Source organism: Salmo salar, chromosome ssa25 (genome assembly GCF_905237065.1).
Source record: "Salmo salar chromosome ssa25, Ssal_v3.1, whole genome shotgun sequence".
Lineage (NCBI taxonomy): Eukaryota > Metazoa > Chordata > Actinopteri > Salmoniformes > Salmonidae > Salmo > Salmo salar.
In genome coordinates this window covers 9,209,330-9,234,328 of record NC_059466.1, presented here as the reverse complement: position 1 = coordinate 9,234,328, position 24,999 = coordinate 9,209,330, and the positions used below count along the sequence as shown (strand labels likewise).

The 24,999-nt window shown below is 41.1% G+C and overlaps 1 protein-coding gene across 5 annotated transcripts in view; it reads right to left on the bottom strand.

The window, feature by feature from the left end:
* Positions 1-24,999, bottom strand: part of LOC106586120 (histone deacetylase 4) — a 177,207-nt gene that overhangs the window by 72,566 nt on the left and 79,642 nt on the right. For 4 of the 5 annotated variants that reach the window (XM_014172999.2, XM_014172996.2, XM_014172998.2 and 1 more), the window contains exons 3-5: positions 22,160-22,310; positions 17,050-17,170; positions 5,999-6,117 (exon numbers count right to left, since the gene is read on the bottom strand). In XM_014172999.2, the coding sequence (XP_014028474.1) occupies positions 5,999-6,117; positions 17,050-17,170; positions 22,160-22,310 (391 nt within the window). The remainder of the gene's footprint in view (positions 1-5,998; positions 6,118-17,049; positions 17,171-22,159; positions 22,311-24,999) is intronic. The other variant, XM_014172997.2, reaches the window with a different exon arrangement.

Sequence of the window (24,999 nt, the reverse complement as noted above, 5' to 3'; positions counted from 1 at the left end):
TGTAGATTGGAACCTTTGTTAGAAAGTGGAAGATAACTGGAGGACGATTCTCATTTTTAATGATCTTGGTCGTATGATCTCATTACATGATGCACTAGTTGCTTTGTAAGTGAAGACAGGTGGATTTGGGTTAACCTCTATGGGCTAGGTGGGACGCTTGCGTCCCACCTACGTAACAGCCACTGGCAGCCTGTGGCGCGATTTTCAAAACCTTAAAAATCCTATTACTTCAATTTCTCAAACATATGACTATTTTACAGCTATTTAAAGACAAGACTCTTGTTAATCTAACCACACTGTCCGATTTCAAAAAGGCTTTACAGCGAAAGCAAAACATTAGATTATGTCAGCAGAGTACCAAGCCAGAAATAATCAGACACCCATTTTTCAAGCCAGCATATAATGTCACCAAAACCCAGAAGACAGCTAAATGCAGCACTCACCTTTGATGATCTTCATCAGATGACAACCCTAGGACATTATGTTATACAATACATGCATGTTTTGTTCAATCAAGTTCATATTTATATCAAAAATCAGCTTTTGACATTAGCATGTGACGTTCAGAACTAGCATACCCCCGCAAACTTCCGGGAATTCGCTAACATTTTACTAAATTACTCACGATAAACGTTCACAAAAAGCATAACAATTATTTTAAGAATTATAGATACAGACCTCCTCTATGCACTCGATATGTCCGATTTTAAAATAGCTTTTTGGTGAAAGCACATTTTGCAATATTCTAAGTACATAGCCCAGGCATCACGGGCTCGCTATTTAGACACCCGGCAAGTTTAGCACTCACCATAATCATATTTACTATTATAAAAGTTTGATTACCTTTTGTTGTCTTCGTCAGAATGCACACCCAGGACAGCTACTTCAATAACAAATGTTGGTTTGGTCCAAAATAATCCATCGTTATATCCGAATAGCGGCGTTTTGTTCGTGCGTTCCAGACACTATCCGAAATAGTAAAGAAGTGTCGCGCGCATGGCGCAATTCGTGACAATAAAATTCTAAATATTCCATTACCGTACTTCGAAGCATGTCAACCGCTGTTTAAAATCAAAAAATTTTCTCGTAGAAAAAGCGATAATATTCCGACAGGGAATCTCCTTTTCGGAAAACAGAGGAAAAAATCCCAAAGGCGGGGGCGGTCGGGTCATGCGCATAAGCCCAGTGTCCCTTGATCGGCCACTTGAGAAAGGCGATAATGTGTTTCAGCCTGGGGCTGGAATGACGACATTCTGTTTTTTCCCGGGCTCTGAGCACCTATGGACGACGTGGGAAGTGTCACGTTAGAGCAGAGATCCTTAGTAAATGATAGAGATGGAAAAGAAGTTCAAGAAATGGTCAGACAGGCCACTTCCTGTAAAGGAATCTCTCAGGTTTTGACCTGCCATTTGAGTTCTGTTATACTCACAGACACCATTCAAACAGTTTTAGAAAATGTAGGGTGTTTTCTATCCATATGTAATAAGTATATGCATATTCTAGTTACTGGGTAGGAGTGGTAACCAGATTAAATCGGGTATGTTTTTTATCCAGCCGTGTCAATACTGCCCCCTAGCCCTAACAGGTTTTAAGCTACAGAAGCATCGACACACTTGTCTGCAAATGCTGCATTAGCTTTCACATCTCTCCTGTCACGCTGTAGTAAAAATCAGTCTAGAACAGCCACTACATAAAATGCATGTCACACTAGTAAAACACTGCAACACTGCTGAAGAAATAATAAACTCACTAAAGTTGCATGGAAAGAGAGACATAAAATAAGAGCGGCGTAAAATTTGCCATTGGGCCTTCAGTGCAGAGCTTTATTTGCAGTGTGGCCGAGTGGCTCAAGCATACCCAAAGGGCCTGAGCCAAAGGACGTGGCTGGTAGCCAGGAGTGGAGACAGGGCTGAGTCGGGGATGGATGGGTGGGTGGAGTGGGTAGATGGAGGTTTGTGCCCGTGCCAGGGTTTTCTCTGTTCTCTCACACTCAGAGGAGAGATGGCGAGGGTAAAGTGTTGATGCAGGCAGAACCAGGGGCTTATGGCCTGTCTGACAGGAGGAGCCCGTTGGGGTTCACCAGGGACACGGTGACTTTGAAGGGTGTTAGTGTGGCCACGCCAAACAACCCACTGCAGGGGCCCAACTGCACTGTCTGCTGACTCCAGTACATTTGTTCTCTCTCTCTCTCTCTCTCTCTCTCTCTCTCTCTCTCCTAATCTCTTTTTCCTCAATTTCTAACCCTAACCCTTTCCCTCCCTTTCCCATCCTCTCTGTCACTTCCTCTTGTTCCCTTTATTTCTGCAATTGAGTGAGGGGAAGTCCTGCTAGCTAGTATTGACACTTCACCGTATTGGCTACTGATGCATTCACTCCCAAACATTCTGTAGCACTTTGCTTGAATGAAACACAGAAAAGTGAGGAGATGAAATCGCTGCTAGAGACAATTTACAGTAAACAAATTAAACCGTATCAAAATGCTAAGCTCCTGCTCAATACTTCTCCATTGACTGTATACTGAAATTCTGATTAAAGGCCTATAAAAGTAAACATTTTAGATAGACCTCCCAAGTGGCACAGTGGTCTAAGGCACTGCATCTCAATGTTTGAGGTGTCACTGGGTTCAATACCAGGCTGTGACCGAGAGACCAATGAGGCAGCGCACAATTGGCCCAGCGTTGTCCTGGTTAGGGCGAGGGTTTGGCCGGCCGGGATTTCCTTGTCCCATTGCGCTCTAGCGACTACTTGTGGTGGCCCCTGGCGGCTGCAAGCTGACTTCGGTCGCCAGCTGGACGGTGTTTCCTCCGACACATTGGTGCGGCTGGCTTCCGGGTTAAGCGAGCAGTGCGACTTGGCAGGGTCATGTTTCGGAGGACGCATGGCTCTCGACCTTTGCCTCTCCCGAGTCCGTATGGGAGTTGCAGCGATGGGACGAGTGTAACTACCAATTGGATATCACAAAATTGGGGAGAAAAAGGGGTAAAAGTACAACAACAAAAAATTAACTTACAGGTTCTCTAATACAAAACATATTAATCATATGTTCAGCGGATTTGAAGAATGACAGCCCTGTGCAGGTTACTGAGTACATTTAGGAAGGTGAATTCAATTTTGGATTTAATAAAAGGACTAGAATGTAGAGATTTGAGAGAATCGATATAGGTTTTGCTGGAACTCATCGACAAGATTCTGAGAAATGTGTATCTATGGGAATTAACATCAGAGGCACAGAAAATAACAAACAATAATAATAATAATAACCATCTGTGAATTTAAACTACACTGTGCTCAAAATGTAGATTTTTGTTATGGTTTCTCATTTCCTCAGTGCTAATGAAACGTTATCATTGATACAGCAAGGAAACGTGGCCTTAAAATATCCACACACAAAACTACACTTCGGTTTCCCCACAAACATTTTGGAAAATAACATTGCTCCAGGGACAGAGAGGGTCCAGTCTTCATACTACTACAGACACAATCGAGTGAGTCAAATGGAGATAATCCAGGAAACTGAAGAGGCTCCTCTTCACATTGTGAATGGGCTGTGATTAGGAATATGGTTTGAGGGCTGAATGAGCTTCACTACCATGAAGATTGTCTATTTGATGAACATGGAGATGCTAATGCTACGCTAATTTCCAGAATTCTCAGTGGGTGTACATAAAGGAGGCCTCTTCGGTGCTTTGTCTATTCCTCTTTAGGTTCTATACCTGTCCCTTATATCTTCAAATCAACGGTAAACAAAAGAACACGACACCAGACTGTTTTCAGGTTTGATTGCTTGCATCAAACTGAAAACAAGCGGGCTGCAAATACAATACAAAAAAATCAAATAAAAGCCATCTGAATGCATTAGGTAAATGTACAACTTGCAAAATCTGATTCAACCAACTCGGAATCAAAACCATAAACAGTTTCAAATATCCCAAACTGGTTCAAACTAAATATTATTCCAATATACAGACATGACTGTTTGTTATCAATGTAAAAATATTCATATTTTTATGTCCAATATATTGTTGTTGAATATCTACTGTAACAATATGAATATCTCAAAAGCTAGTCAGTTGTATAGGCATTGCTTGTCAATAATTGCCTACACTACCACTAAGTGAAGACATTCAAAATACAGTGGTGGGATTTTAGATCCCCATGTTCCATATTAGAGATGTGATACGAGGGAGCGGAAGAGACACGGATGAGAAGTGTGACATTTTCCTTCTGACATTAAAGACAGACAAAGCCTCCTCGCGACAGTATTAAAATTTGTAGCCACCGCAGTTATGATGGCTGTGATGGGAGCCGCCGGCAGAGCGGAGAGAAGTGGCGCCGCAAAATGGGAAATGACACGCACTGCAGTCTTCACCCGTGAGTGGTTTAATAACAGCGGAATACAGATAAAAACCATGCAGAGCCCAGTGAGGACAATAAGGTCTCAGTGCTTGGCTAAACAGCTGATAAAGAATAAAGATGAGGGGGTGGTGTGGACTGGGGTGCTGGTGTGGAGAGTGTGGAATGGGAATGTATGTGGAGGGAGTATAAAGCACAACCTGACTATAATGTCGAGAAGTGATATGAGGAGATGGACTTTAATTAGGAAGGGGGGGGGATGAAATATGTGGAGTATGCATATGGTAGTTTTAATGTATACCTTTAACACAAAATTATATTACAAGCCTGGTACCTGAGCTGAGGTGCTACGCACTAATCGCACTATGCAGCATCTATCACCTTTTCAATGTTTGTATCCTTTTGCAAATTATTTGTGGATTCAAATAAAGTATTTAAAATGTGGATGTACAGCATTTATCCCCAAGTGAACAGCGCAAGGTATACAGTAGCAAATCTTAAACATTTCCAGACCCAAGTCTGTCTGTTCATTTTTTTTTTTTTACAGCCTCTTTAGGTGTCTAGCAAGGCTCAATCCAGGGCCCTCTCCTGTTTCTGTCATAACATTCCCACTCGTCGCCGGGATAACACATTCCTGTCCACATCCCCACAGGCGGCAGGGCTGTCGGTGCTCCAGAGTACACTGAGGTTGATCTCCAGCTGGATGAGCAGGGACAGACGTGTACAAACGAGCCCAGACGCTAACTGAATAATCACTGCCTAGCCCCCACAGCGGTAGTAGAGCTTCTCAAAGGATTTGAAATGGGTACTCTCCAACCAGAACTGCTTGGTATCAGACTCTGTATGTTTCATAGACAGCCTGCTTATTTTAGTTGATTTGTTGTCTTATGTTTCTCATGTCAACATTGTTCTCATGTTGGTAATGATTTGTATAACCTTGCTGCTCTCTTGAACCACATCTCTTGTATAAAATACACAATCTTAACAACAGAAACCCTTATAAATAAAGAAAGGAAATAAGAAAGCAGCAGAAATGCTGAGATAGTCTCCTTATACTAACCAGTCACGAAGAACTCTTGAATGTCAAGCTAGTGATCATAGTAGTAACTGGGATTGACAATCTACCCCACTATCATTTCTAATCTGCCCCAAAACTGCAAAGCTCTACACACGACATTGCTAATGAGCCAGGAGCAAAGACTGCTGGGACCTGGTGACAAATCGGCGTGCACTGCGTCACTGGTGGCAACTGCAGTGGATCACTGGTGTCAACAGTTGTGTCACCCATGACAACTGGCACAAAGTAACACAGTTGGCTACGTCTACTTTAAATGTTTTGGCTCAATACTTTGGCCCCATTTCCTCTTGCTGATCTGAAAAAGCCTGGATGTGTGAAGGCAATATGTTGGAGTAGGCCAAATGGAGTTGTCACCAAATTGCTTACACCTATTCACTTATTCACTTTTACTTAATCTAACTAACTGTTCGATTAGTTATAATGTGGAAAGAGGAAGTTGGAAAGGGAAGAGCTTTCAAAAAGAGCTTCAAACACAGTCAAGGAAAGCAAAAAAACACATTGATAGTGTACTCCAAAGTGAAAAGAGGTTAGGGGTTAGGGTTCAGGGGTAAGGTGGAGGAGGCCTACCTGTCTTGCGGAGAGGGAAGTTGTCTTTGGGGTCGTACATCCCCAGGATGGCGTGGTTGTAAGTGGACATCCCTGTCTGGGGAGGGGAGCTCTGGTCCAGGGAGCTGTGCTGGGTCTTCCTACATAGGGGAGACAAATACACATTTACAATATTTAATTTGGGTCCTTCGAAGGGAGCAAAAGTCGACCTCACTTGCAAGGTAGAGGACATCTGGTTATTGGAAGTAAACTGAATGTTTTCCCCCATTGTAGATAAATACATCTGGAGATTGTACACAGTATGATGGATAATCAACAACATGCAATAAGATGTTGAAAAATCTAAATCCAGCTTTTCAATGATTTCTTGTAATTGTAAATTTGTAACATCTGCTCTTCAAGAAGCATTAAGGCACAATTGGTCCATATTTGAAAGGTTACACATGCATGAATAACTAGTGTGACGTCATCTAAGGGCAACGTATGTTTGTTGTTGAGGGTTGAAAGCTGAAAGCTGAACGGTTTATTGTTTTTGTAAAGTTGACAGTGTTTCCTTGTACATTTTGTCATATTTTATTTTTGGGATGCTAAGGCTCTGTTGGGCTTAGTTGCTGCGAGCGCTGCTATCTGTCCCCGGATCCTGCCAGATTCGGGGGAGAGACACGGAAGCCCAGCTAGCCTACCTGGCTCGGCGGTCTCAAATGGAGGTCGCTATTGAATGTTTCCAGCACTGCAGGAACTGTGTTTACTTTGCTTTGTTCCGGGACAATGTGGACTGCACTGACTTTCAATGTGGACCGTTCTGACTTTCAATGTAGTAACTGCTTGCTTGCGGAGGACTACAGAGCTACTCTTAGGAAGCAGGTAACAAACCTACAAAAGCTACTGGGGAATCCACGCCCACCTACTTTTTCTTTTTCTTCCACCCCAGTAGCCAGACGCTGCTCTGGTCTGGTGGAAGTGTCGCCGCCTTGTCGGCTCTCCACAGCCGACTGGCCAGTGCTCAGCCGAGATCCATCCCTGAAGGGGTCTCACCCTTCCCTGGAGAATGGAGCTGTTCTCGACCCAACCAACCAGACATGGAGATACATCACTAGCCGTGGAAGTCAAAGAAAGCGTCCTCTGGCACCGGGGGTCTCCTTGGAGTTGTTAAGCCCGGACCTGACACAGACCAGAAAAGGCTTTGCCGCCCTGGATCCAGAGGTTCCGGCACCATCTTCCTTAGGGGCTTCCCAATCGACATCGGATCCCGAGGTTCCTGCATCTTCGTCCTCTGTTCTGTCTACCTCTCCGGTGGCTTCTATCTCGGGTTCAGATCCTCAGAGCTCCCACCCTTATCAGACCTTGAGGCTGCCTGAGAGATCGAACCATTCAACATCACCAGCTGCCATCATTAGCAGCTCTATGGTGAGAAACATCTCAGTTCCCAATGCAAAAACCCTGTGCTACCCAGGAGCACGAGTACAGGACATCACAAGGCTGCTAACGACTGTCCTACGGCAGATGCCGGAAGCTGACGCTGTCATAGTCCATGTGAGGTCAAACAACATCAGGAGGGCTAGCTCAGAACATCTGAACTTTTATTTTAAAGAACTGATTTTTGCATTAAAAGACTCCAAAAAACTGCCGATAATTTCAGGTCCAGTACCATCGTTGGGCCGCGTGTGTGAAAGATTCAGCAGGCTACTGGCATTACAATTTTGGCTAAAAGATTATAGTAGCTCTGCTGGAGTGACCTTTATAGATAACTTTGACACCTTCTGGAAACAGAAGATACTCTACAGGAATGACGGAGTCCATCCAAATCATCTTGTCTCCTGGACTCGCATTTCAAGGCTGCATTGAAACAATGACTTATCAATGACCCAAGACCAGCTCAGTTAATCCCTACCATTGTGACAATGAGTTGTCATAATGCTGAATCAAATGTACATTATCCTAGGGGTGTTAGTAGACACAATGTAAGTAACTTAAATGGAGTCCCCCTAATTGCCCTGAATACCGGTGTTGATCCTACAGCTATTGTATGCAGTAATCATGAGCTTATGAACCAGAGTTATACTGTTAGCACTGAGGCGGTGTGCCCTAGTAGGAAGTCTACTTCTGATAAGCTTCCCAGTAAAGCATTAAAAACAATCAAGCAACCCCGTTTTTTTTAAATTGCACATATTAACATATGCAGCCTGAGAAACAAGGTCCATGAAGTCAATAACTTGCTTGTAACTGATGACATTCATATCAATGAAACTCACTTAGATAATACCTTTGATGCCTGGAGGGAAGCTAACGTTATTCCACTAACCCAAGAATAGTAAATCCCCCTTTACTGGCTCCAATAGTCGACCAATCAGCCTGTTACCAACCCTTAGTAAACTTCTGTAAAAAAATGTGTTTGTCCAGATACAATGTTATTTCACAGTTAACAAATTGACAACAGACTTTCAGCATGCTTATAGGGAAGGACACTCAACAAGCACAGAACTTACACAAATGACTGATGATTGGCTGAGAGAAATTTATGATAAAATGATTGTGGGGGCTGTCTTGTTAGACTTCAATGCAGCTTTTGACATTATCGATCATAGTCTGCTGCTGGAATAACTTTTGTGTTATGGCTTTACACCCCCTGCTATAATGTGGATAAAGAGGTACTTGTCTAAGAGAACATAGAGGGTGTTCTTTAATGGAAGCCTCTCAAGCATAATCCAAGTAGAATCAGGAATTCCCCAGGGTAGCTGTTTAGGCCGCTTACTTTAAAAAAAATCTTTACTAACGACATGCCACTGGCTTTGAGTAAAGCTACTACAGCAGCTGAAATGACTTTAACACTTAACAAAGAAAGAGCTGCAGTTAGTTTTGGAATGGGTAGCAATGAATAAGTTAGTCCTAAAAGCATTGTATTTGGGACAAATCATTCACTAAACCCTAAACCTCAACTACATCTCGTAATTAATAATGTTGAAATTGAGCAAGTTGAGGTGATTAAAATGCTTGGAGTAACCCTGGATTGTAAGGTGTCATGATCAAAACATATTGATACAACAGTAGCTAAGATGGGGAGAAGTCTGTCCATAATAAAGCACTGCTCTGCCTTCTTAACAACACTATCAACAAGGCAAGTCCTACAGGCCCTAGTTTTGTTGCACCTAGACTACTGTTCAGTAGCGTGGTCAGGTGCCACAAAGAGGGACTTAGGAAAATTGCAGTTGGCTCAGAACAGGGCAGCATGGCTGGCCCTTAAACGTACACGGAGAGCTAACATTAATGACATGCATGTCAATATCTCATGGCTCAAAGTGGAAGAGAGATTGACTTCATCAGTGTTTGTTTTTGTAAGAGGTGTTGACAAGCTGAATGTACCTAGCTGTCTGTTTAAAATACTTGCACACAGCTCAGACACCCATGCATAGCCGACAAGACATGCCACCAGAGGTCTCTTCACAGTCCCCAAGTCCAGAATAGACTATGACAGGCACACAGTACTACATAGAGTCATGACTACATGGAACTCTATTCTACATCAGGTAACTGATGCAAGCAATAGAATCAGATTTAAAAAACAGGTAAACATACACCTTTTGGAACAACGGGGACTATGAAGAGACACACACAAAGGTACAGACACAGGCAGACACAGGCATGTGGTTAGAGTGTTGGGCTAGTAACCAAAAGGTTGCTAGATCGAATCCCTGAGCTGACAAGGTAAAACTATGTCTTTCTGCCCCTGAACAAGGCAGTTAACCCACTGTTCCTAGGCCGTCATTGTAAATAAGAATTTGTTAACTGACATGCCTAGTTAAATAAAGGTTAAATAAAAAAACATATTGTATACAGTTGAAGTCGGAAGTTTACATACACTTAGGTTGGAGTCATTAAAACTCATTTTTCAACCACTCCACAAATTTCCTGTTAACAAACTATAGTTCTGGCAAGTCGGTTAGGACATCTACTTTGTGCATGACACAAGTAATTTTTCTAACAATTGTTTACAGACAGATTATTTCACTTATAATTCACTGTATCACAATTCCAGTGGGTCAGAAGTTTACATACACTAAGTTGACTGTGCCTTTAAACAGCTTGGAATATTCCAGAACATGATGTCATGGTTTTAGAAGCTTCTGATAGGCTAATTGACATAATTTGAGTCAATTGGAGGTGTACCTGTAGATGTATTTCAAGGCCTACCTTCAAACTCAGTGCCTGTTTCATCCTTGGGAGCAATTTCCAAATGCCTGAAGGTACCACGTTCATCTGTACAAGCAATAGTACTCACATATAAACACCATGGGACCCAGTGCAAATCAATCCCAGAACAACAGCAAAGGACCTTGTGAAGATGCTGGAGAAAACAGGTACAAAAGTATCTATATCCACGGTAAAATGAGTCCTATATCGACATAACCTGAAAGGCCACTCAGCAAGGAAGAAGCCACTGCTCCAAAACCGCCATAAAAAAGCCAGACAACGGTTTGCAACTGCACATGGGGGCAAAGATCACACAGCGAAATGTTCTCTGGTCTGATGAAACAAAAATAGAACTGTTTGGCCATTTAAAAAAAATAATAAATTCATCTTTATTTTAACAGGGAAAACAGACTGAGACCTGGCTCTCTTTTACGGCTGTGCCCTGTGTAAACATGTTGACGTGTACAGTTTTAGGCATACAGACAAGAACATTTCAAACATACAAAGACACAATTCAACAGAAACAATCACAGACAACATCATATTGATCCTCCATAACATTTTTTAAATGGGCAAGGGACATCAGAGTGTCGAACTTAAGTTGGATCTGCAGTTTGTTCCATAAATAAGGTGCAAAGGAACTAAAGGCAGTCCTACCCAACTCTGTGGAGACCGCAGGAGTCTCTAATGTAATAGACATCTGTGATCTGGTTTTAAAATTAGTATATCTAGTGGAAATTAATGATGACATATATGGAGGTAGTTTTAAAAGAAGTGCTTTATAAATAAACAAGAGAGCATGTGGCTCTCACCTCACAGATAGAGTGGCCCAACCCACATGTTGATATAGGATATAGTGATGAGTTTTGTAACTATCACCCGTGATAAACCTGAGTGCACAATGGTAAATAGCATCCAGTGGTTTTAATGTGTTTGCCGATGCGTGCATATAGATAATATCACCATAATCTAAAACGGACATAAAAGTAGCCTGCACAATTTGTTTTCTATTTACGGAGGACAGACAAGCCCTGTTTCTGTAAAGGAACCCTATCTTGAATTTGAGCTTTTTTCCCAATTCAGTAACGTTTTTTAAATGAAAGCCTATCATCTAACCATACCCCTAAGTATTTATATGCAGAGACCTGTTTGATTTGAGTACCATCCAAGCTAGTGATTACAAAAGTGTTTCTAACTGAGAGTTTAGACCTAGAGAAAAACATGACATTTGTTTTCTTAGCGTTTAAAACAAGTTTAAGCTGTAAAAGAGACCCCTGTAGTATCCTAAAATCAGACTCCAACTGCATTAAAGCTTGGTCCACTGTTGGAGCAATAGAGTACATCACTGTGTCATCTGCATATAAATGGAATGTACAATAACTGACATCATCACCAATGTTGTTTATATAAAGTGAGAACAATAGTGGGCCAATTATTGAGCCCTGAGGGACCCCTTTAAGTAACTGTAAGGGGTCAGACTTGACCCCGTCGACCATGACGGCCTGAGTTCTATCTTTAAGATAGTCATAAAACCATCGGCAGACATCAGTGCCCAGTCCTATAGATGACAGCTTACTCAAAAGGATAGCATGGTCTACAGTGTCAAAAGCTTTTGACAAATCTACAAACACAGCACAGTGCTTTCTATCATCTAAGGCATTTGCAATATCATTTACAACAAGCATAGTGGCCATAATGACCATCATTATGTTTGGAGAAAAACGGGGGAGCCGAAGAACACCATCCCAACCATAAAGCACGGGTGTGGCAGCATCATGTTGTGGGGGTGCTTTGCTGCAGGAGGGACTGGTGCACTTCACAAAATAGATGGCATCATGAGGAAGGACAATTATGTGGATATATTGAAGCAACATCTCAAGACATCAGTCAGGTAGTTAAAGCTTGGTCGCAAATGGGTCTTCCAAATGAACAATGACCCCAAGCATAATTCCAAAGTTGTGGCAAAATGGCTTAAGGATAACAAAATCAAGGTATTGGAGTGGCCATCACAAGGCCCTGACCTCAATCTTATAGAAAATGTGTGGGCAGAACTAAAAAGCGTGTGCGAGCAAGGAGGCCTACAAACCTCCCTCAGCTACACCAGCTCTGTCAGGAGGAATGGGCCAAAATTTACCCAACTTATTGTGGGAAGCTTGTGGAAGGCTACCCAAAAAGTTTGACCCAAGTTAAACAATTTCAAGGCAATGCTACCAAATACTAATTGAGTGTATGTACACTTTGAACCCACTTGGAATGTGATGAAATAAATGAAAGCTGAAATAAACCATTCCCTCTACTATAATTCTGACATTTCACATTCTTAAAATAAAGTGGTGATCCTAACTGACCTAAGACAGGGAATCTTTACTCGGATTACATATCAGGAATTGAGAAAAACTGAGTTTAAATGTATTTGGCTAAGGTGTATGTAAACGTCCAACTATGTTTGGACCCCAGGAAGACTAGCTGCCTTGGCAGCAGCTAATGGGGATCCCTAATAAATACAAACACGCACACACGCACACGCACACACGCAGGCTGGCGCATGAGCGTTACCACAAACACAGCTCACTCCCCACCACACACAACCTCCTCTCAGGCAGACCTTTTTATTTATGGCCCGACACTTTGCATGCCATCTCAGATTACCTACAATGCATATATATGCCCAGCCGGAAGGGGTGCGAATCCCTGTGTTTGTAAACAAACCCGCTCTGACACGCCAACGAGCGGGAACAGATCTGATGGAGCCATAAAAGCGACTACTATTGCAAGGACCTGCTGGTGTGCGAACGATCTGCTGATGTTACCCGTCTGTCCATGCTACTCTGTCTGACTGGGTAGCAATGGTGCATGCCAGTTGATGTGGCTTCAGTAGTGTGAGGGAGAAACAGGCGTCTGTCTGTCTGCCTATCTCTGTTACTGTGTATCCGTCTGTCCTCAGATACCATTGAACAGTGTGTACCCGTCTGTCTCTGTGTCCGTCTTCCTTAACTGCCATTATGTTCCACTGTGTTACGGTAAAACATGATGAGGGCTTCATGTTTCTCAGTTAATAGCTAAGAGAGGATAACATTGATGTTTCCTCTGGCCATTTGAGGTCAGCTGTCATCTTTGCAGCCCACTGAATTGTTCTGTCTGGTTTTCCCCTCCATCTCAAATACACAGCGAGCCCGTCTAGGCTGCATGGCTGACATGTCTTTGGCTCATGTGGCAATTATAAAAATGCTGCCGTAGCTGTCAGAATATATACATGTTTTGATGAATAAAATATCTGGTGTTCGATGTTGTCTTAGAGTGCTCGTTTTATGTGGCTGCTGTCAGTGGTCTTTTTTTGGGAGGTGGGGAAACAAACAAGTAAAGAGTAAACAAAACTAAGTAAAACCCCTGTAAAACTGTCAAGATAACTAGCCCCAGCCTCACTAACGCTCAATAACTTTGACAAGGAAGACCACCAATGGGGAGTTAAACTTCTCTCCAAGGACTTAAAGATTGAATCCGCATTAGGGGAAACAGCGCCACTGTCCACCCCAGTATCAATCAATCAAATGTATTTATAAAGCCCTTCTTACATCAGCTGATGTCACAAAGTGCTGTACAGAAACCCAGCCTAAAACCCCAAACAGCAAGCAATACTGGTGTAGAACCACGGTGGCTAGGAAAAACTCTCTAGAAAGGCCAGACCCTAGGAAGAAACCTAGAGAGGAACCAAGCTATGAGGGGTGGCCAGTCCTCTTCTGGCTGTGCCAGGTAGAGATTATAACAGAACATGGCCAAGATGTTCAAATGTTCATAGATGACCAGCAGGGTCAAATAATAATAATCACAGTGGTTGTAGAGGTTGCAACAGGTCAGCACTTCAGGAGTAAATGTCAGTTGGCTTTTCATAGCCGATCATTCAGTTTTCTGTCTCTAGAGAGTTGAAAACAGCAGGTCTGGGACAGGTAGCACGTCCGGTGAACAGAACAGGTCAGGTCAGATGTACCTTTGTTATTGTTTTTGTTTTGTGGATGAAACGGAGGTAAGGTGCGTCAAGCAGCGTGGTAAAAAAAATGCAGTACACATTTGGCTGTTTGCAGTAACTTCTTTGTTGTTGTAATATTCCAAACGGACGTGGCAGTTTCACCATTAATGACTCCAGGTTAAACCATCACTACTACTGTAGTGAAAGAAAGAAAGAAAGAAAGAAAGAAAGAAAGAAAGAAAGAAAGAAAGAAAGAAAGAAAGAAAGAAAGAAAGAAAGAAAGAAAGAAAGAAAGAAAGAGAGAGCGAAAGTGAAAGAAGAGAGTGGTGCCAGTGTGTTAATATTCATCGGGTGGTTCCTCTCAAAACCCTTTCTGTGCACCTCCTCATTTCCCAATATCAGAAGGCGACAGCAGAGGTCCCGGGAGATGGGCTACGTGTCTGCATGAGTAGAAGTGAGAGAGAGATACCAGAGAGAGAGGAGAGAGGAGGGAGGAGGGGAGAGTGGGGGTGGAGAGAGAAAGAGGGAGGAGGGGAGCAAGAGAGAAATTGGGAAAGAGAGAGAGCAGAGGTAGAGAGAAAGAGTGGTCCTACATAGTAGATTCGATCTGAGGCACAGACAGTGAGACCCAATCCTAAATAGACCATTTAGCCCATTGGTATTCAATCTTTTTCAGCGTGGACCCCATTTTTTCCACCAGAATTTCCCACCCCAAATCTAATAACACAACCATAAAATCGATAAATGTCTATTTTTACATCAACAAATAACCTTCAATTCATTACATTTTCATCTCTAGATAGCACTTTTCCTTTCTTATCAAAATGCAAATAAACCAATAAAAACAATTACTCTATGTATATTTTTGTATTCTAATTTATCTTTCTCAAAAACGTTTGTATATTGTCCCATAAAATAATTTGTAATCTTAATTATCCCCCCACCCCCACCAAAAAGTGAATAAAAAAACTGAATAAAAATGTTGACGCCCCATTAGGGTGACCCCAACTTTGAATACCACTGCTTTAGCCTTTAACCCATGTACACTTGTGTAGAACTGAGTGGATTGCATAAGGTGCAAGCAATATGGATGTAATTCTACCTAGTATCAGAAGGCGAGATGGGGCTGTTACTATACTGCTTACAGTGCCTTGCAAAAGTATTCCACCCCCTTGGCAATTTTCCTATTTTGTTGCATTACAACCTGTAATTTAAATAGATTTTTATTTGGATTTCATGTAATGGACATACACAAAATAAAAATGGTGAAGTGAAATGAAAAAAAAGTACTTATTAAAAAAAATATATATTTAAAAAATGGAAAAGTGGTGCGTGCATATGTATTCACCCCCTTTGCTATGAAGCCCCTAAATAAGATATGGTGCAACCAATTACCTTTAGTATTCACAGAATTAGTTAAATAAAGTCCACCTGTGTGCAATCGAAGTGTTACATGACCTGTCACATGATCTCAGTATATATACAACTGTTCTGAAAGGCCCCAGATTCTGCAGCACCACTAAGTGGCACCATGAAGACCAAGGAGCTCTCCAAACAGGTCTGGGACAAACTTGTGGAGAAGTACAGATCAGACTTGGGTTCTAAAAAAAATCAGAAACTTTGAACTTCCCATGGAGCACCATAAAATCCATTATAATTTATTTTTGAAAGAATATGGCACCACAACAAACCTGCCAAGAGAGGGCCGCCCACCAAAACTCATGGACCAGGCAACGAAGACATTAATCAGAGAGGCAACAAAGAGACCAAAGATAACCCTGAAGGAGCTGCAAAGCTCTACAGTGGAGATTGGAGTATCTGTCCATAGGACCACTATAAGCTGTACACTCAAAAGGAGCTGGGCATTACGGAAGAGTGGCCAGAAAAAAGCCATTGTTTAAATAAAAAAATAGGCAAGCATTTGGGAGACTCCCCAAACATATGGAAGAAGGTACTCTGGTCAGATAAGACTAAAATGTAGCTTTTGGGCCATCAAGGAAAACGCTATGTCTGGCACAAACCCAACACCTTACATCACCCCAAGAACACCATCCCCACGGTGAAGCATGGTGTTGGCAGCATCATGCTGTGGGGATGTTTTTCATTGGCAGGGACTGGGAAACTGGTCAAAATTTATGGAATGATTGATGGCGCTAAATACAGGGAAATTCTTGAGGGGAAACCTGTTTCAGTCTTCCAGAGATTTGAGACTAGGATGGAGGTTTAACTTCCAGCAGGACAATGACCCTAAGCATACTGCTAAAGCAAGACTCGAGTGGTTTAAAGGGAAACATTTAAATGTCAAAGCCCAGATCTCAATCCAATTGAGAATCTGTGGTATGACTTAAAGATTGCTGTACACCAGCGGAACCCATCCAACTTGAAAGAGCTGGAGCAGTTTTGCCTTGAAGAATGGGCAAAAATCCCAGTGGCTAGATGTGCCAAGCTTACAGAGACATACCCCAAGAGACCTGCAGCTGTAATTGCTACAAAATGTGTCTCTACGAAGTATTTACTTTGGGGGGGTGAACAGTTATGCACGCTCAAGTATTCTTTTTTTTGTCTAATTTGTTGTTTGTTTCACAATAAAAAATATTTAGCATCTTCAAAGTGGTAGGCATGTTGTGTAAATCAAATGATACAACCCCCCCAAAAAATCTATTTTAATTCCAGATTGTAAGGCAACAAAATAGGAAAAATGCCATGGGGGTGAATACTTCCGCAAGCCACTGTGATCATATCCTTTAACATCTACAAAATCAGGATGGGGGTGGATTGGGGGGGGGGGCTGTGAGGCTATGCAGCTTCCATGAAGAACATTGAGTTCTGACATGTCATCATTTGGCACATTGCACCAGCATAAGTAAGTTAAACTTTACCTATAGTTGGGTAAGAGTAAGGGTGTGGGTAAGATACTCACCCGTACCAATAGCGTGGGTCGGTAGACATGCAGTGGTTGAGGCTGCGCTGGGCCAGGGCTTTCTTCTTGTTCAGGACAAACTCCTGCAGCCTCATCTTGACCTCTGTGCTGGCCACCGCACCTGGGAGAGATGAGCGAAAAGCCAAGGATTAGGGACTACAAAATGACAGGAGAAGTACTACAAATACAACCTTCAAAATAGCCTGGAGGAACACTTATCATTCTGTTTCCCGCTTCAGATGTGGTTCCTCGTTGCTGTTGGATTAAACTTGAATTATAGATCTTTACATGCCCCAATGACATTTAGTTAAAATATAGCCTTTCTATATAATTTAAAAGTGATAGTAAACTGAATCCAATGGGGGAACAGAAATGAAACAACACGGAATCATTCTGAGTGAAATACTACTATAGAATGCAGCCTGAAGGAGTGACTGAACAGAGCTCGGTTTCCCAAAAGCATCTTAAGGCTAAGTTCATCTTTAGAACCTTCGTAGGAGCATTGTTAAATCTCCGAGCTGTTTCCCCAAACCATCGTTAGAACCTTCGTAGGAGCATCGCTAAATCTCCGAGCTGTTTCCCGAAACCATCATTATTAACGGATCACTTGAAAACGCTTTTGCTCTAACGCCTGCCTCAGACCACTCGTAGAACAGCTAACTGCATCGTTAGACCCTTTTTTTTGCCCTCCCGCGTCGCTTTATACCCAGAAGATCTCCGCTCAACATAAAATCACATGGTTTATCCGTCCACTGATAACTTCCGAACAAAGTTGACTACAAACACAAAGCTGCCAATGTCTTTGCAATTGATTTAAACAAGCGAGTATAAAATGATGCTGCAAATGAAAACCAAGATGACTGCATTATTAAAATATAAAGATTATACAGTGCCTTCAGAAAGTATTCACACCCATTGACTTTTTCCACATTTTTTTTTTGTCACTGGCCTACACACAATATCCCATAATGTCAAAGAGGAATTATGTTTTCAAATATTTTACAGATTAATAAAAAATGAAAAGCTGAAAAGTCTTGAGTCAATAAATATTCAACCCCTTTGTTACGGCAAGCCTAATAAATTCAGGAGTAAACATTTGTGTGCAATAATAGTGTTTAACATGATTTTTGAATGATTACCCCATCTCTGTAACCCAAACATACAATTATATGTAAGGTCCCTCAGTCGAGCAGTGAATTTCAAACACATATTCAACCACAAAGACCAGGGAGGTTGTCCAATGCCTCGCAAAGAAGGGCATCTGGACACTGGATGGTGTATCAATCCATCCAGTTAGTACACACACTGTAGGAAGAAAACCACTCAGGGATTTCACCTTGAGGCCAATGGGGACTTTAAAATATATACAGAGTGTAATGGCTGTGATAGGAGAAAACTGATGATGGCTCAACAACATTGTAGTTACTCCACAATACTAACCTAATTGACAGAGTGAATAGAAGGAAGCCTGTACAGAATAAAATATTCCAAAACATGCATCGTGTTTACAACAAGGCACTAAATACGGCAAAACAAAACATGTGGCAAAGAAATTAACTTTTTGTCCAGAATACAAAGTGTTATGTTTGAGGCAAATCCAACACAACACATTACTGAGTACCACTTTAATCTTTTCAAGCATATTGGTGGCTGCGTCATGTTATGGGTATGCTTGTAATTGTTAAGGACTGGGGAGTTTTTCAGGATGAAAAAGAACTGGAACGGAGTTAAAAGTCAAAATCCTAGATTAAATCCTGGTTCAGTCTACTTTCCACCAGTCACTGGGAGATGAATTAACCTTTCAGGACAATAAACTAAAAGACAGTGAATGTTCCTGAGTGGCCGAGTTAAATTAATATGTTATATGTTTTTTTAGGGGGTAGATCAGCTTTAATATTGTAGATAGTTTGTGGCTTCTATCAATTTAATTGTCTGCAGTATTTCCAATCCCCCATATATATTTTCTTGTAAATATATATATTATTTCAAATGTATAATAAATATATATTTTTATATCAATTAGTATATTTGAGTTTAATATGTGTTGTAATATTTGTTCTGTCTTTTCTGGTGGATTAAACTGAAACTGTAACCAGCTTTCTATGGCTTGTTTTAAAAAATAATTATATTTTGGATATTATTTAATTTTCAAATAACTGAAAGTGAGAGATTGTATTCTGAATGAAGGGAAAAGGGCCATTCTTGAACACTGGGTGAGCCATTCTTACTAATCTGCTAAAGAACCAGATAGGAGTTTACTTTTTCTATGACTGAAGCCTTTAGTGAGAGGTCCAAAGCTTTAATATTTAATCATTTCTGCCCTCCGAATTCATATTCATTATATGCTTTGGCCCGTTTAATTTCGTCTGGCTTGCCGTTCCAAACAAAGTTCAATAAAACAAGTCATTAGGTATACGCAGGGCCCTAAATAAATAGGTAAACTGATATGACTAAAGAATGAATCAGGGTGATTTTTCCACAAATAGAAAGGTGTTGTCCTTTCCGTGGAAGCAAGATCTTATCTAATTTGGCTTTCCTTCTATAAAAAAGTATTGTAGTGAGATAATTTGTCACGCCTACTCCCGCTCCCTCTCTCCAGCGCTCAACATCGCTGGTCTACTAACTACCGGCACTGGCAACAATCGTTACGCACACCTGCTCCTCATCATTACGCACACCTGGTCATCATTATCTCCTTGATTACTCACCCTTTATTTAGCCCTCGGTAGACAGCAGTCACTAGCTAGTACTGTTTGCTCTTACGCTTCTTATGTTTTGTTCATCTGCTTTGCTTCATTATTAAACTCACCTTCTGCAACTCCTTCCTGACTCCCTGCGTATTACAGTACGTTACATAATTTCTTTCTTTCGGGATATGAATACAGAGTATGTCTACTTCACCATTGGAGCATTTTATTGGTATACTATACGGTAATGTAAAAGTTGTATATTTTAGCGATCCAATATATAATATGTTTTGTATCCAGAGAGGTTAAAGAATTATCTAGATCCTCTATGAGGCTGTGGAGGGATCCAAATTGCGGATGCAAAAGAAAACATGAATCGTCAGCGTACACCTTTGTTTTTTAAGCCCTGGATATTGTCGTTGGATCTGATTTGAATAGCTAACATTTCGATTGCCATAATAAATATATATGCCACAGTGGATAACCTTGTTTTACTCCTCTTGACAATTTAATACTTTCTGCGAAGTAGCCATTATTTACTCCACAATTAAAATAGTCCAGGCATTTTTATATAAATCCCAGTCGTACTTTATCAAAGGACTTTTCTAAAGTCTGCTATGAATGCCATGCCTGGTTTCCCAAAATTGTATTAGTGTTCTATTGTTTCCAGTACTTGTCTTATATTATGTATCGTCCATGTAAAAAGGATGAATAATATTAGGATTAGGATGAATAATATCCAATAATACCTTTTTAATTCTATGCGCTATGCATTTTGCTAGAATTTTGGCATCACAACAATGAAGTGTTACAGATTTGACTCAAATCTACTTGAAAATCTATGGCAAGACCTGAAAATGGTTGTCCAGCAATGTTCAACAACCAATTTGACAGCGCTTAAAGAATTTTGAAAAGAATAATGGGCAATTGTTGCACGATCCAGGTGTGGAAAGCTCTCAGAGACTTACCCAGGAAGACTCACAGCTGTAATCGCTGCCAAAGGCGCTTCTACAAAGTATTGACTCAGGGGTGTGAGTACGTATGTAAATTAGGTATTCATGTATTTCATTTTCAATACATTAGCAAAAATGTAACAAAAATATTTTTGTAGATGGGTGAGAATTGTTTGTATTTGATCCATTTTGAATTCAGCCTATAACAACAAAATGTAGAATTATTCAAGGGGTATGAATACTTTCTGAAGGCACTGTAGGCCTTTTTTCAATCATATTCAAATACATTTCATGTTCAATCAATTTAGTTATATTTTGCTACTTGTAGGCTACTCTATTTAATTTGTCTCAATATATTTCATGATGTGCAGCCTAACATGTCTGCAAATTAGTGATTTAATGCATTTTTATTTCATTAGAATAGGCCGCCTCAATATTTGCAGCCGTATGTGATAATATCTCTCCAGGAGCTGATCCCTTGTCAGTACTGTGAAATAATTATAATGTTCAGGAAAGATTTGAACAGAGAAAGCTGATCCGAGAGCAGCACTCTCTTTCCTTCAATCCTATCAGTATCGACACATGTTCCAACGACGCACTGACCGACCATTCTCTCTGCATGGTGTTTTGGGAAACGCGTGTTACATCTTCGGCCGTCGTAGGAAATATGCAGCGTTAAAACACTCGTAAGCCTAAGTTCCATCGCTATCGGCAAACTGGGCCCAGAACTGTAATCTGTTGGAGTAGAGTCACACAGAGATTCCATAGAGGGAAAAATACATGCTTTCATGGGAATTCCACCGAGACTGTGGCAGTTAAATGGGCTTTTTTAGTGTGTTGGTGTGTTTTTTGTTATTTTTTAAACAAGGTATCACAAGGTGCGTTCTCTCACAGCTCTCTCTTCAATTACCACCTTGCCATCACACCGCTAACACTTCCCAGAGGGGATCCTCCACACGGGGAGAGAGAGATGGAGAGAGAGAAAATGGAAAGAGTGGGAAAAAAAGAGCAAGAGTAAAAAGGGAGCAAAATAAGTCTGTGCGTGTGCATATGTCTGTAAAAGTGTGTATCAAAGAGAAACACAATGAATGAGAATAAGACAGAGCTGACAACAAGTGACTAACATGTCAACCGGTGAAGCAGCGCGGGGGGCACATAGTACAATATGATGACTACTAATACAGACACATGTTAAATCACATTTCAGGGCCTACGTGCTGACTTTTATGAGACTGGAGGCAATTTACTACGGCACTTAAAAAGGATACTTTGGGATTTTGGCAATGAAGCCCTTTACCCAGCGTCGTCCGTGTTGTGTTTCGGAGGACTCTCGACCTTCGCCTCTCCCGAGTCCGTACGGGAGTTGCAGCGATGGGACAAGACTGCAACTACCAATTGAATACCACGAAATTGGGGAGAAAAAGGGGGAGAAAGAAAAAAAGAAAAAGGATGTAATTCTGAGCCACTCACTCTCCTGGCAACGCTCCTTGTTCTTAAGCAGCAGGAGTTTCTGCTCCCTCTGATGTTTCTCTATCTCTTGCTCATGGCGGTGTCTCTCCATCTTCCTCTGGTGCTCCAGCAGCTCCTGCTGATGCTTCAGAGCCAGGAGGTCCTGCTGGTGCTGCAACACAACGTTACTACAAACTTTACTACGATGTTGGTACAACTGCCGGCTCATGGCATTGCTACATGGCATCTGATACTGCATAGGAAATGGGGAGAGGGAGGAGAATTGTTATTGGGGCGAGAGATGGGGTAGATGGATAGGGATGGAGGGACATGGGGGAGAAGAAGAGGGAGACGGAACGGAGAGAGGGGGGAGACATGGTCACAGATTGTCTGATATCACCTCATCTAGATAAACAAAAAACACACGGTTCTAAACACACACACACACAGACACACTTCCTTTCAATGGCAAAAATCTAACACCACTGGCTGACATCAATATCACTAGATTTCAACAGCAAGTATCCCCGACAGATTTCATATAAGCTTGGAAACACTCAAATTTCCAAAAATTGTATTCAGGTGAGAAGTTGTGGGTGGGGGGAATTGTTCATAAATATTTCTTTGGGGGTGGGTAAACTTAGTTCTACCTGACCTTTACACTTTCTCACTAAATCATACTTACCAGAAGTCCACAGGCATGCTCTTATAATAAAAATGACGTGCATCACAAGCAAAACAGTTCTAGGCTGCAGAGTTCCTGACATCTATAGGCACTTGCGGTGTAAGTTCAAATCCTCCATGGGGCTAACGTTCATATTTTTTTTTATGTGGACTTAAATTTATTGCAGTATTGTGTCAAAATAAGCCCCCTGAAAATGAAGATTAGGGGCTCAATTCAATCCAACCTGCAATGCAGTATTTACGCGGTAGCTCTTTTTCCAATGGTCAAATTAACTCACAGAATGGTCTTGGGTAATGAATACAACCCACAACTACTACCAGGGTGACTCCTCTCACATGTCTGCTTTTACTTTCAGAATTAGAAGTGTGTGGGCACGGGATGAATGTTTGTAAATAAAAGATATCTGCCCCATGTGGGATTAGAACTCACAACTATTGAGCTATGAGCCAACTGTTAGCGGACTGCACCACCAATCGGTCATAGTGATTAAGGGAAAAAACAAGTTGACATGACTACCATTGTCATCCACAGTACTAGTCAAAAGTTTGGACACTACTCATTCAAGGGCATTTCTTTATTTTTACTATTTTTTACATTGTAGAATAATAGTGAAGACATCAAAACTATGAAATAACACATATGTAATCATGTAGTAACCATAAAAGCATTTAACAAATCAAAATTTTATATTTGAGATTCTTCAAGTAGCCACCCTCTGCCTTGATGATAGCTTTGCAGACTCTTGGCATTCTCTCAACCAGCTTAATGAGGTAGTCACCTGGAATGCATTTCAATTAACATTTCTTTCCTTCTTAACTTCTTTGGGATAGGGGGCAGTATTTTCACGGCCGGATGAAAAACGTACCTAAATTAAACTGGTTACTACTCTGGCCCAGAAACTAGAATATGCATATTATTAGTAGATTTGGATGGAAAACATTCGGAGGTTTTTAAAACTGTTTGAATGGTGTCTGTGAGTATAACAAAACTCATATGGCAGGCAAAAACCTGAGAAAAATTCAACCAGGAAGTGGGAGATCTGAGAATTGTAGTTCTTCTTTCTAATCCCTATCAAAACTACAGTGTCTGTGGGGTCACGTTGCACTACCTAAGGCTTCCATTGGCTGTCAAAATCCTTCAGAAAGATTTTTCATCCGTCTCCTGTAACCGGGCAGAGTATAGGAGCTCAAGTCAATGAGTGGACTGCCTGGGGACAAAGGGATTGGTGAATCGCGATCCTGCTAGAGCTCCGTTCCTTCTTTTTCTTCTTGAATGAATACGCTATTGTCCGGTTGGAATATTATCGCATTTTTACGTTAAAAATACCATAAAGATTGATTTTAAACAACGATTGACATGCTTCTAAGAACGGTAATGGAACATTTAGACTTTTTGTGTCTCGAATTACGCTCGCGCATTATGCCTTTGGATAGTGACCTGAACGCACGAACAAAACGGAGGTATTTGGACATAAATATGGATTATTTCGAACAAAAAGTAGCAGTCCTGGGAGTGCATTCTGACAAAGATCAGCAAAGGTAAGAGAATATTTATAACACTAATTCTGAGTTTAGGTGACCCCAGAACTTGGCGGGTGTCTGTATAGCTTGCTTTGATGGCGCGCTATGTACTCAGAATATTGAAAAATGTGCTTTCGCCGAAAAGCTATTTTAAATCTGACACAGCGGTTGCATAAAGGAGTACTGTATCTATAATTCTTAAAATAATTGTAATGTATTTTGTCAACGTTTATGAAGAGTATTTTTGTAAATTTATGTGCACATTCACCAGAAGTTTTTGGTGGGAATACATTTTCTGAACATCACGCGCCAACGTAAAATGCTGTTTTTGGATATAAATATGAACTTTATCGAACAAAACATACATGTATTGTGTAACATGATGTCCTAGGAGTGTCATCTGATGAAGATCGTCAAAGGCTAGTGCTTCATTTAGCTGTGTTTTGGGTTTTTGTGACATATATCCTTGCTTGGAAAATGGCTGTATGGTTATTTTTGTCTATGTACTCTCCTAACATAATCTAATGTTTTGCTTTCGCTGTAAAGCCTTTTTGAAATCAGACAATGTGGTTACATTAAGGAGAAGTGTATCTTTAAAATGATGCAAAATAGTCGTATGTTTGAGAAATTGAAATTATGATATTTTTGCAGTTTTT